General features: G+C 38.0%; 1 protein-coding gene across 7 annotated transcripts in view; it reads right to left on the bottom strand.

Moving 5' to 3' along the window:
* Positions 1–134: 134 nt before the first annotated feature.
* The window catches only part of Galphaq (G protein alpha q subunit), a 58275-nt gene continuing 44211 nt past the window's right edge, over positions 135–14198 (bottom strand). The window contains exons 2-9 of one of the 7 annotated variants that reach the window (XM_076819340.1): positions 10979–11163; positions 10728–10882; positions 8545–8673; positions 7731–7859; positions 5765–5894; positions 5527–5680; positions 4015–4122; positions 135–653 (exon numbers count right to left, since the gene is read on the bottom strand). In XM_076819340.1, coding sequence (XP_076675455.1) covers positions 571–653; positions 4015–4122; positions 5527–5680; positions 5765–5894; positions 7731–7859; positions 8545–8673; positions 10728–10882; positions 10979–11163 — 1073 coding nt within the window. In that variant the 3' untranslated portion in view covers positions 135–570. Of the gene's footprint in view, positions 654–2481; positions 3618–4014; positions 4123–5007; positions 5116–5526; positions 5681–5764; positions 5895–7730; positions 7860–8544; positions 8674–10727; positions 10883–10978; positions 11164–14198 lie in introns of those variants that run through there. The other 6 variants (XM_076819349.1, XM_076819312.1, XM_076819320.1 and 3 more) reach the window with 6 other exon arrangements.

Genomic DNA, 14198 nt, shown 5'->3' with positions numbered 1-14198 from the left:
GGCACTAGAATCGCTCTCACTTGTGTCACCGACTACTTGTGATTAAAAAGCATTTCGTCCCTCTTCGCTTCAGGTTCTTGCTGAGATCTCTTGATTTTGAGATAAACACTTGGACAGACATTGTATGACATGGCTGCACTCTATCTTATACGTTTATTTACGTGCTTGCTCGTGATATTTTGTTATATAAAAATCAGACGATTTACGCAGTCAGCCAGGCATGATTGACTAAACTAATCTATAAAAAGGTAACAAATTCAACAAATAGAGTACGAAACTAAATCAATTTGTTGGTATTGACAGTGAAAAGGTTAGGAAAGAACGTATAACGCTCAGATTTAGGTCCATGTTTGTTCATCGCTGTTACCTCCGCCCATAAATTTTACTAATCGATAGTTGGTACACTTGTAATGGAGCAGCGACAATATGCTGATGGCACCACAAGTTATTGTTTATTTTTCTGCCTTCCTCTTGTCCTCCTCGTTCGTAGCTTAACAGAGTTCACACTGATACCTTGGTCAGGGTATAAGGAAAATTCTTGAGTCCATTCTGAGCCTTACGTATTGCCATCTAAACCAGATTGTATTCTTTTAAGTTAGACTGTAGAATGGTGTCTTTCACTGCTGCGAATACAAACTTGATGTTTTCTGTATCTGTAAGAGGAAAATAATCGTAAACATTTATATCTTATGGAAACATTAAGAAATAATTAGAGAATTAGTAAATTTCGTATTAGTTGAATATTAGTAATTCAGCGAAAAAACGTTAGTTATCTTATGATCTTAAGAAACACTTAAGGGGTCTCCTCCCTACTTCGACGGTCTGAAAAGGAGCGCGATATTTGGGATTTTTTTAAGACAAACCCTCAAATTATATTAATCGAAAACTTTATGCCTATGTTTGTACATATTTAGGCATCATTTTAAAACAAAATTAATTAAAAAATAACAGTACCTAAAACTTTAAACGCGCCTTTCTCAAACCGATGTTTTTCGAATTAGTTAGCATGATATCTCAAAAACCGATCACCCGATTTACTTCAAACTTGATATATATCTTCAGTAGATATCCCATTCTCGTTGTTGCTAAAACTAACTCGATTTTTGGAAAATTAAACTTTTGCGACTTAAAAAACCAGCGAATTTTTAGACATCGATGTCTGTTTTAGGCGCTGCTATTTTTTTTTTACTTTTCAGTATTTCTCAATTAATCTAGTTCGGACGATAGCAACACTCATACAGATTACACAAATTTTTAAATTTTCTATTTCAGTCAACTACAGCGGTTGATTTTACGCTAACCATGCGCATATGATTTTTGTAAGGCGCTCTATTTGGAGCACTATAACTCCGGATCTAACCACTATTTTTGCATACAATTTTTTTTATATATTCTCTACAGATTGACAAATAAAACCACAAAGCTGGAAGTAAATATATTTAAAGGTTTTGTTTTAAAAAATTCCCAAAATTCGCATCATTTTTCGTCCGTCAAGGTAGGGAGACCCCTTAAACGAAATATTAATAATTAACCCTCTGTGACCCATTGTCGCTCTGATCTAGTGAAATAGCAGGTACATTCAGCAGTTAAGGAGAAGCTCCTATTGAGGAAGACCCAAGCTGTAGCACAAGTTCCATTTTAAAGTTCCATGCAGCCTCAACGGAATCGAGATACTTGACACACCCCTCACATTTCTGTGAAATGGCTTGTCGTCTCGATACAGAAGGTATATTTGCTATAGTCCCTAACTGATTTTACGATTTCACTACATCTTCTGCCAATAAATATACAGGGTGTTTCACTACAGGTGGTCAATACTCTAGGAGATGATTGTACAGGCCCAAATAAGACAAAAATATAAAATTCAATTTTTTAATATCGGTCTTCGTTTTCGAGACAATTACTTTTTTATTTCAGCTAAATACGCGTGCACGGAAGTACAGTCCCTACAGAGAGCTGGACGCACTCCCCTTACCTCCGTGTGCCCCTCAGGCGTCCATAACTGTACTTCGGTGCACGCGTATTTAGCTGAAATTAAAAGTTAATTTGATCGAACACGAATATTGTAATTCTATATTTTCGTTTTACTTTGACCTGTAGAATCATCCTCTAGAGTACTGACCACCTGTAGTGAAACACCCTGTATGTACCAGTAGCAGCCATTATGACTTCGGAGTCACGCGCGCATGTTTATTAACTGTACCTGTTAATTTATATACTATTCTTAATACTTGGCAATGTCCTGTAACATAAATCTTTTGAGATGCAAGAAAACACTTGGTTCACAGAGGGTTAACGTTACATGTTAAATAGTAATGTAATAAAATATAACAAACACACTTACCCTTAATTAAAGACACAGAATAAGCCGAAGTCAACGCACATGCAACATGCAATTTGTTATCTTTTATGCACGAAAGACTGCAAAGACACCAGTATAGAAAACACAGATTCTTGTAGGAATGATTAAAGAAATGACTCTTAATTGTACTATGTAATGATATATTTGTATTAAATAACTAAAGCACATAAATTTAGGACAATTTCTTTTATCATTACAATAATCAATGAAAAGCAATAAATCATAGACACAATTAATTGCAGAGGGTTTTCCAGAAATATACAGATGACGAAAAAAGTGTTATGTACTTTAACTGATCTTGCATAAGCTACTTTGGAATTATTTATAATTTTGCAGAAATATCCCATGCTCTTGAAGGACTGAGTGGGTTCCACGTTCTCATGAATATGAAATGTAATATTATTTGTCACATACACTTAACTGTGCTTTGTTTGTGGATAATGACACCTGTGTCAATAACAGAAAGCATACACGCACAATTTATACAGACATTAGTGACCGTTGCTGAAAATTTATCGGAGCAAAGTGCGCCTTCTTTTAACTGAATTTGCAGATTTACGAAATTATCAAATTCGATCAAGCAGTATGCAAGTAAATACAGTTTGTATAATGCATGCATAAAGGCTTTGTGCAGAGCATAATATTTCTTCCACTGACCTTATAAGATTGGCACTTAACTAAAATTAAGTAGAATCGCCAAATTTACCGTATCGCTTTAACACAACGTTGGAAAGTCTACGTTTTCGTATATGCCATCGTTAAAATATATTACACTCTATGTCATAATTCTTCTGAGTCGCATTAAGTAAATAAAAACACTCTCAGACTACTAAGGCTATGCCGCGAAATCTATAACGTTAACGAAACTAAATACTTTCTCTATCGCGTCTCGCTGTCTCTTTTTTTTTTTTAACTCATTTTTAATATTGCTGAAGTGATTTATGCGTAAATAATATTACCTAGGGAAAACAGATTGGCAGTCTTAATATCTTGCACAGAAAATAAGTTAGTCTATTCATTGTTTTTCTCTTGCTTCCGATTTGCCAGTGTTCGGTTAAACGTTAACAATAAGTTTATAAAAAATCTCTGTACGTTCTCGATAAAATAAATGTAATATGTGTGAAGTGCCGTTTAAAGATCGTGTATGAATGCAAAAATTGTCCACAATCACGTTAGGCAAGATTAAATTCTTTAAGTGCAGTTTGCATAATTGTATCCTTGACAGCACAGAATACAAGCTTGATATTCTCTGTGTCTGATAGACAATCCCATGAACGCAGCATGCAATAATAAATAACATATTATTGTGAGCACAGACATAGATTTCAAGCGTGGGAAATCGATCTAACTTCCAAAGTATTTACAATAAATGTTACAAGACTTGTTTAAGGAATCTTTAATAAATACGAATTCATTGCAATACACTTACCAAAAGAAAAAGAGAGTATTTATTATGAAAATATATTTTCGGCAAATGCAGAGTGGTACACGATGCATAGATGGATTTTCCATAAATAAATAACTGTTATTGCGATGAAACTTACGCACCTTATGCTGGGACATATAGGCATCATGCAGATTATTTTGCGCAACATATGTAATGTTAGAAAGCAACGATAAATACAAGTCAGCGTAAATTACTAGAAGCCTACCTGTGGCACACGTAAAATGTGAATAAATTATCTTCTCTGTATCTGGATTCAAATCGACAAACATCTTTAAAATGTATTCTCTAGCACCTATGGCATCTCTTTGGGGCCCTGCGAAAGACACAAGCAAGCATACGAATATTACTTCTACTTGCATTTACTCAAGTGCATATACTTCTCTCTCAATCAGATTGTCAGTAGGATATTATTTCAGGATTCAATCGAGATAAAATCGAGTGGTGTTCGGTGCTGGGCATGTAAAATTTCAAAATATGTTCTACCTATAAAAGAGTACTTACGAAAACAAAAGAAAATGGAAATAAATGGAAATTATACTGAAACTCATTGTACTGTGATACAGAAATGATTGTACCTTCGAAGTAAGATTTAGAAAAATGGAACAGAATCGTAAGAATTATTATGATTTGCGATTAAAAATAACGTGAATAATAAATTGAATTTTCGTCCCATTTGTTCCACTAATTCTGGATTGCTTTTAGTGAAATCCAATGAATGTTCCAAAGGCGAATTATTGAATTAGTTCTATTAACTGCAAAGGAAGCCTTTTAAAAGCTTCGCCAACCAGACAAATCTCTTACGTAAGATTCTCTGATTTAAGTATAAACTCTATTAGATTATAGCACACGTGTATCTTAATGGCTGTGCAGTTTAACAAAAAAAAAGGGGGGAAACAAAAAACTGTGAAATGTTTACTCAAAATGCTTTGGGAAAAATGGTATAAAATAATCAAGTTTATCTAAAGCAAAGAACTAGGTCTAATGTAAATCGGATTTATATTATATAAAAAATTTCTTCTTCATTCTAGACGATACGTATGCAATATGTACCAAAACAGCGTTTCTATGGTGGGGGGAGTATGGGTTAGGCTTGAAAAACAGAGTTATATTTCTGTGATTTATAGTTACTGGATCGATTTAGCAAGTTTTCTACAAAAATCTACAACTTTTTTCCAGGATGTGTTGTACTTAAACAGACCTGTCGCGGCCGTGAAGTGAGAGTAGCACATGCGGTCAGGATCAGGATTCGAACTGAGATACACGTTTAAGATGAATTCCCTGGCTGGTACATGATCCTGTTTAGGGCCTATACCATAAAACTTATTCATTTACTAATAACAAAATGAACAGGACACTCCAAAGTAATGGGGAATAGATTAACCTGATCCCCTGTACAATTTACCTTAAACCGAGTTTAATATTTCGCCTACCCCACAACGAAATGTTAAATGATTTGTAGCTAAAACATTATCGCAATATCAAAATGATATCTCTAAGAATATTTCAAAACGCGCTGTTTATTTAACTTAACTGATTTGGAAAATATCAAATTATTATAACGACACCGATAAATAATGTATTCCCAGCTTTTAATGCACGCAGCATATATTTCGCACACTGCTGCGTGACTCATATTAAAGACTGTACATGTGTGCTTATTAATAAGGCTAAAGGAGTCCTATTAATAAGTGTTACAAAACTTTTTGTGTGTACTCACCATTGTATGCAGGAAAATAGTCAACAAGATGGGAGTACATAATCTTCTCTTCGAGCAGATCTTTCTTGTTTAGAAACAGAATAACAGAGGAGTGTTGAAACCAAGGATATGTGATAATTGTTTTGAACAATGCCTTACTTTCTTCCATTCGATTCTGAAACCAATCGTAATGTTCAGTATTCGCCATTCGGATGTTCGCAGGCGCTGATGCTTCTCTAAGCTCCGCGATTATATTTACCTCGTTCTCCGATTCAAACAAAATTTGATCATATTCACTTAAAGCTACTAAAAAGATAATGGAAGTGACATTCTCGAAACAATGAATCCACTTTCTTCTTTCTGATCTCTGTCCACCAACGTCTACCATCCTGTAAAATACATTCACGTGATACATATTACGTAACACCCTTTCCTCGAGTACCTATGCTTAGGCGAATACACGCTACGTGTTAACATAACAACGAACTACGTACTCTCGTAATACTTCTGTCATTATCAAGTGCAACTCACGAGTACTTTCTACTATTTTTACACAACACTACCGAAACTACTATGCACTAGGTAGTGGTATTTACGAAACTTCATTCTATGAAATATAAGTTGCATGAGGAGCATGCAAACAATAAGCTGTTTAAAGCAAAATACGAGTGCAAGTTTGAATTAAAAGAAAAACAAACAAAAAGAGAGAGAAACAAGAGGAGTCGCTATAATATGTGGCAAAATAACATCGCATGTCCTGTATTCTAAATAACCAGGTACTCAAATACTCCCTCATTTTCATATAAGTGTCCTCTAACACGAAAATTAACAAACATCTTCTACTGTTATACTACACTATCGTTATAACTACTTCTCTACTACTATCGTGACTACGATCTATCACACGACTACTGCGGTGTTTAGACACGATAACTGTGTGCAAGAAACTACTATTACAATCTGGATATATTAGGGTGCAAGTTATTTTCCGACTTTTGATTTTGACAGGAGATCCCCCCTCGTAGATTTGTTTCATTTGATTTAAAATTGCGCTACGCCAAATTTCAGCTCATTCGGATAATATTATCTCGTGGCAACAACACGTGGAAATTAACAAAAAATTACCTTTCCAAATTTTTATTGAAGGATTTATCTTATTTCAAATGTCCCAACTGTCTTCCAAATCCTACATATATTCATCGAATTAAAAGAATTAATCACAATTCTGTAACATATCAAAGTCAAGAAGTATACAGTTTTACTATTTTATTGTGCTGCGTTTATAACTGATTTGATAACGAAAATTCTACGAAACACTAATTGTAAAATGGAATAGCGGGGGCTGCTACTGCATTCCTTAATTTTCGTTTGCAAGATTTCTTTGTAATTTTTTACAGTTAAAGTTCCAATCGCCACGGTTTAATGTTACTCGAATAAACTGAATCTTTACACATCACTATATTAGATCAAATGAAACAAAATTAGGTGGGGTCCCACGGGCAATTTGAATTTTTTTTACTAAATAAATAAGGGGCACCCTAATATATATATATCACACAGTGTTTAAGTAAACACGTGATTAAAAGAAAATTGTTAATCCAAATTAACGTGATTATAACGATGTGTAAAGAGAACACATATAAGGTATTTAATACATATAAAGTAACAAAAGTTTCACTTTCTTCGACTAAGTCACAGGGATGCAGAATATATCTTGGTACTAATCCATTACTTCGAGTTAGTACTAGAATTTTACGGTATTCCTTCTCTATACGACCGACGATGAGCTCCGCTGGCGAGTCTACAGGGAGGGTCGTCGCCTATTTAGCACTTAATTAATTCGCGCTTGGCTGGGTAAAATTTGCATATTTCTCATTAAATCCTCGTAAGAGTATGACCGACGAATCGACGCGATTTTCCTGATTAAAATGCGTCCAAACACGGTGCGGTTCACGGTTCCCCGTCTTCATTCCTAGTGTGCCAATTACACACCGCGTGCAATTAAAAATAAACCGTATTACGCCGCGTTCATTTTCGTTGTTAAAATCTCAGCGATCCATCGGCGCTGCTTGCGCGTGAGTTTAAAAGATTTTAATAATCAAAAGAAAAATGCGGCAGGGGTGACTCCGCTCCGGGGCGCACAGCGAGGGTGGACACCGGCTCGATAGCGAAGGAATACTGTAGTTCTAAGTGTACAGTCGGGTTCAAGTAATGCGTGTTAGTACCTAAATATGATGGAGTCCAGATCAAACGGATATTCTATAATGCCAGTAGTAGGAGCTCGAGCCCGAAGAATGTCTTGTTCAGTAGGAAGGTAGTCAGGCTTTTCGATACGCTCTAGGTCACTAAGATAACTGCAAAACAAACGAAGCCACAGTCTGATAGTGCATGCCATGCATGTATTAAAGGTGATTACAAGGAGAGAAATATCACAAAACAGCTCGCACATGCTCGTCATCCCTGCCTGGAAGAAGTTTCGATAACGGGGTGGGTGGGGCGGACGGGGGGAGTGGGAGAAATAAAAACAGCTCACTGATTTACCCTTCGCGTTTTATGGCAGGCGAGAAGCGATAATCGCGGAGGTCGCTCGACGCCGTCCGGCGCGAAAATAATATCTGCTCCTCGGGAATTATATAATCAGCCGAGATAGAGACACATGTAAAGCGCGCCCCTCTCCTGCGGGAGGGAAAGCCTTGAGAGGAGAACAGTGCCTAGAATCGACGCGAGCACGCGCGATGAAACGAGCTTCCTCGCGGCAGGAGAGGAAGGCGAAAGAGAAAATTTAACGGGGAATTCTGCAGCCCGGATAGGATCGGACGCCCGTCGCGTGCCATAGAGCCGAAAAGGTGAGGGATCAATGGAGCTCTCGGTGGGCATCGGCGAGAAAGGGGAAGTGAACGCAATAGGTGACGAATCATCGTGTACGAAAGTGAAATTGGTGAGTCACAACGGATGCAGGCACGATGCAGAAAGAGTCCGATGTAAGGTAGTTCGCAGGCACAGGCAGCTTCCCCCTTTCCTCTCCACGACCAGACGTACCTAAATCGGATCTCTTCCAAGTCAAAAGGATATTCAATTATACCAGTGGTGGGCACTCTCACACGAAGAATGTCCTGTTCTGTGGGGAGGTAGTTTGGTGCCGCGACTCGATCTATCTCCATTAGGTAACTGAAACATCGTGTACTCAATGGCTGATACGCGAGCCGAGCCGCGCTACTCCCGAAACGTAATCTCTCGCAGAGAAGGAACATCGAACGGCAGACGAGAAATTATAGATGGTGCGCTTGTAAATGTATGGTAAACGTTAAGGGAACGATCATCAGCTGTTCTCGATCGTCCAGCGGATTACGAACGCTTTAACGATACGTGAACGCAGTAAAATATAGTTTTCACGATAAAGTTACGTTAAACGGCATATTTAAGCGGGGATTACTCCTGTGACAGCCCCGGAAATTTATGATTTTTTTTTTGTAAAAGCTATTGTTAATATTGCATTAAACTCTTTTGGGATGTAAGGAGGCATCTTTAAGCTTGCAGAAAATATTTTATTTACGTCGATCCTTCTAATTGTTGGCGTCAGGTGTGGCATCTGTCATCTGATTGCAAAAAGAAGAAAACTTTCTTGAAGTTAAAGAATTTTCGCTGGGACTGGACCTAAAATTTTGACTTTTATTTATAATACGTTTTTCGTCGATATTTGTCTACGGAAAAAACTTACTTTTCCTTTCAAACGCGATAACTCCTTCAGTTTTTCATTTTTTTTCTCTTTAAAGTGGACCAATCCCAGCGTAAACTATCTAACTTTGAGAAACTTCTATTATTGTTGCAATCAGATAACTTTAGTAGAAGTGGACAGAATTCCACAGTAATTAATAAACAATAAGGTGGATCGACGTAAAAAAAATATTTTCTGCAGGTTTAAAGGTGCCTGCTTATATCCCAAAAGAGTTTAATCCAATATGACCAACAGTTTGTTGAAAAAAAATTCTTAAACGCCAATTACTTTTGGGGCTGTTAGACGAGAATCCCTCCTTAAACCCTGGAAGATGGCTCGCTTGGTAGATACCGCTCGCGGGGTCTATTTTAGCCCTGGATGTAATATAATTCTTATTTTCTTCGAGTAGGATAACTAGCGCGTTTCGCAGAGATACAGCAACTAAAATAATATCCTTGAGAGCACAATCTCTTGAACGTATTCTTCGTCATCTATTCCAAGGCTGCACTGACTTACTCACGTTTCTACACACCCCAGGATCTTAAACTACTAATATCCAAAAAGTATGCCAATCACATGCCTGACTTCTTGATTCGTTAGCACGGTACTAAAGGATCGTACCAACTATTTCCCCTGCTGCCTTTACGACATCGCTGTATCTCTGCGAGGCGTACTCTCGGGTGGGTCAAAATAGACCCCGCATTAGGGTGCAAGGAAAAAATCAAAATTGTCTGATTGTTTTCTAATAGTAAAAAAAAGTTGCCTTTACTGATTCGGATTAAGCCCGCAGAAGCTATATTCTCTCCAAACAGATTTGAGGTGCCGCAAGAGCCCTGAAATATTAAGTGACGTTTTGTTTAGTTTTTTACACATATTTCTAAAGCGTTGTATATGCTAATTTTTTATAGTCTTAGCACGTTCACTGTCTACACCTCCAGCGTACCTACTCGTCTCTCGTGCGTCCAACAATGCAGCAGAACGCTTAGTTTAAACATTTGCGTTTTCATTTGTCTATACGATACATCGTCACTCCTTCACCGCAACAGCTTTCTTCAGGTGTTGGACAGCAGTCGGATAGAATACACGGCTACGAAATCTAACGAGTAAATTTCTTTTAAAAACAAGTGCTGTCGTATGATAAAATAAAATTATTTCTTTTAAAAAGAATTGCTATCGCGTGATAAAATAAAATTCACAAGATCAATGAAGATAATAATTTTTAACTGACTTGCGACACCTCGGAACATTTATTTGCGAAGTTCAGATATTCACAGCTGAAATACCACGATAAACGGCAACTTTTTCCAACTATTAGAAGTCATGAATAATAATAAAAATAAAAAAAATCTGCCCCTATATTTTGGTGATTAAAAAGGTGGCCGTAAGTGTCCCAGAAATTCACAGGCATCGTCGCGCCGTCGAGTGGTATCCATAAGAAAAAGGAAAAAAAAGGCACGCTCTCCTATCAGCAAATATAATCGTGACGGGCAACGAAATCGCTACTTACTATTTAGCGGAGTCTGTGAGCTGATATTCTCGTCTGCGATCGTAACACTCCTGGATGCCTGCCTCTGCCCATAAATCCTTGATTGCTTCTACATATGGACTTTCAAACGCTGTAACCGTTTCGAAATCCACGGCCCGCACGAGTTCCGCTTTTTCCTACGGCGATGCACGGCAAAACGTTGGAATATTCGGGCGAGCATAATTACGGGGACGGGGAGGTAGGTAGCCATGGCCGCCGGTAAAAATACTCACTACGTTCGACGAATCGGCGTACTCGATCTTAAGAAGGTCCATCGCTCGGATCATGGACTGCATGGCCATGAATATGTTTTGGTATACGAGTTTAATAAACCCCCTCTTGTCGTCGTCCGAGTAGCCGGAGCCGTGGATGATTCTCATCTGTTTGATGAACGTGGATTTGCCGGACTCACCAGTGCCTGCAACAGGATTTTGCAATCGTTAACACCTACGCCACTCGCAAAAGCTTCTTTTCGGTATCAGCACTTTCGGCGCAGAGTCTAAAATCATAACGGAATGTCGCGTGCGGAATTCCTATAATCAGGATCTTAACTATACCCGCTGAACGCCCATGGGCGTTTCCCGCACGGGCTACCGTACACCGAGCGAACGTAGCATACGCTGTGTACGTTCAAAGCACCGAAAGGGGTAAGTGTGATCGATGAATTCATCAGTTTTACTCTTACACGGAGGAATTCTACTGTCTGTTTAAATACAGTATTCTTAGTCCATGTACTTCGTCCCATTTTGCACTAATTGTAAGTGCCTGTTGCTGCTGCCCTCTTTGCGAGCAGTTCACAGGGGCAACTGATTGCGAGTCAGGAGTATCTGAACTTGTGACGGGAATCTAGATATTTATCCAGAGAACGATACTCAGGATATTCATTTACTACGAAGCACTCTCAAACGTCTGGTATTAACTATTTCTAAATATGTAGCAATACGTAACGCTTAAAAAAAAATGCGACTCAATAATCGTAAACTGTGCGGTTATCGTTTAATAACCTAAGAATAGCAATCGAAGCGAAACGCCCCAAGTACGACTAATACTCGGTAATTAGTACTGCATTAATTATCCCTTTGCGACGGTGGCTTGGCTGCCCCAGCGCAAGGAGCATTAAACCGCAAGTTCCATAGTCTTAAACGTTTCCGATATTTCGCGAGAGCGAAACAAGGACGCAGCGACGCGTGGAATATTTAGCCAGCGTTACCTGATTTCGCGCTTAGATCTCTATCTCTCGTCGTTCCGAACGAAACGTCGAAATGGCCGTTTTCTACGCGGAGAAACTGTTCCCAATGACGAGCATACGTCGCGTTACATTATCGCGTGCTGATACAATACGCTCGGCTATCTACAAACATTACGAGTTATTAACTGTTGCGTAAGTCGTCCGCCGGATCGCATATTAATATTTGCATTTGCATGATCCGTCGCGTCGGCCCGCGGCGAGTTTCCCCGAGAGACACACGTGGACGGAAAAAAAAAAGAGACGGTTGGAGTAGGATCTCGAGGCGGCTGTTGCCATCTATCGCATCGGAGTGAAGCGGATCCAGCTGTCGGAACATGCACGAGTTGGCCGACCTCTACCGACCTCCGACGTCGCCGTTCGACAATTTCCGTGCGGCGGCCGACACACGGCGGCTGTCGGCGACGCCTCGTGCTTTTCCGGGTCGCTGGAGGAAGGGCACGAGCACCGACGACGAAAAACCGAGCGGCCGAACCGAAACGGGTGGCGATACCAAACGCCCGGCGACGTCGCACGACCTCTCTTCTAACGTCTTCTCTGATCTCTGATACGGTCGGGCATCCGTCGTTCGAAGTAATAGGGAGGTGTGTTATAGATCGGAAAAGAAAGCGCGCAACTGATATTTTTTAGATATACGTGTCCGAATGGTCTTGGCGCTGGACTTTAATTATCGCGCGAGCATTAATACTTGGGGTTATCTGTGTGTTGCGTGGGAAGAGATGTATGGTTCTTGTCTGACAAATTGGGGTCTTTTTATTATCGTTTGTTTATTGGAGTTTTGGAATTTGCACTTAATACAGTCGAACCTCGATAAGTCGAAAACCTCTATAAGTCGAAAGTTTTCTTCGTTCTTTTCCGCTTCGCTGTAAACGCCTCTACAACTCGAAATAAAAGTTCCTTAATTCGACCTATATTTTGCATGTTAAATTTTGTATTTCACCTCTGCAACTCGAATTTAAAAGAACTCCGACCTCTACGAGTCGACGTTTACTTCTACGTATGGATTACGAAATTTCGTAGAAACATCTGAAAATATTGAGGAAAATATATTCTCTGCATTATTCACGATTTGAAATGCTATTGATTTAAATAGACTAATAGGTTGGCACAAAGCAAAATTATATATTTTTTTAATATGTAATAAAATGTAATACTTCGAGCATAAAATGTGTCTTAGAATTATTTATGTAGTACATAAGTTGTAGGTATATTTGATTATAGGTATACAATAATTAATTGACCTTTAAAACTTGAATTTGTCTTGCTCTACGGCTTCACAAGTCGAAAAATTAACAGTCGTACAGAGCCTCTATAAGTCGAATTTTCATTTGTTGAACCTCTCTCTTACTCGAAAACTCGATAAGCCGAAACCTTTATAATTCGAAGATTTTTTTAGTACATTCCTTTTTTTTATGTGGTAATTGTATTTTTTTGGTGAGATTAGGTAAGGGATTATTTTTTTAATTTGTGGGATCCGTATGTTGTTGGCTATCTTATAAATTTTTTATAGATATAATTGTAATATTGATTTTGTGCAATACAGACGTGATATTACGTTACTAATAAAATTGTATTTTTATTATGTATATCATAATTACTTTAGTAAATTGATATTTTTTTTTTAATATTATGGATATTTCAATAAGAATTAAAATATGGAGTTAGAACTGCCAGAATAGCAAACCTGACATATTCTACTGTTATTAGCGACGTAGAAACTTTAGCAAAAGTCTGATTTCACGAAACTACTATTTTTACTACAAAAGAAATAAAAAGTGTAGCAATAAAGTTTGTACGTCACTTTGTGGTAATAAACAATATCTAACATGTTAACAAGGGAAAACTGTAAACGTCGCGAAAATTTCACAAAGGTTCTGGAAGCAGCCAAATAATTTTTTTACGATTTTGCTAACACACCATAATTGTATATTACACCAAATAGCTAAACGGCAAGACTCTCGTAAACTAACAAAGGATTATTACGCAATTCCATTTTGCAAATAATACTATCCGTTTTCTTCCCTTTTCGCTAATAAAAAGGATCACGTGAAATAAGTTGGAAGATAATACATACATGTTTTGAAAAGGAGCCACTCAATACATAAATCAAATTTTAGATGAACTGTTACTCGAAATAATAACCTATGATTTGCAAATCATCAGCTATGCCAGTTTTTAGTACAAATTTACTTTCTTTGTATTTATAA

The sequence above is a fragment of the Andrena cerasifolii genome, chromosome 1 (genome assembly GCF_050908995.1).
Source record: "Andrena cerasifolii isolate SP2316 chromosome 1, iyAndCera1_principal, whole genome shotgun sequence".
Classification (NCBI taxonomy): domain Eukaryota; kingdom Metazoa; phylum Arthropoda; class Insecta; order Hymenoptera; family Andrenidae; genus Andrena; species Andrena cerasifolii.
Note: the sequence above shows the minus strand (reverse complement) of the source record. Positions and strands in the feature narration are given on the sequence as shown.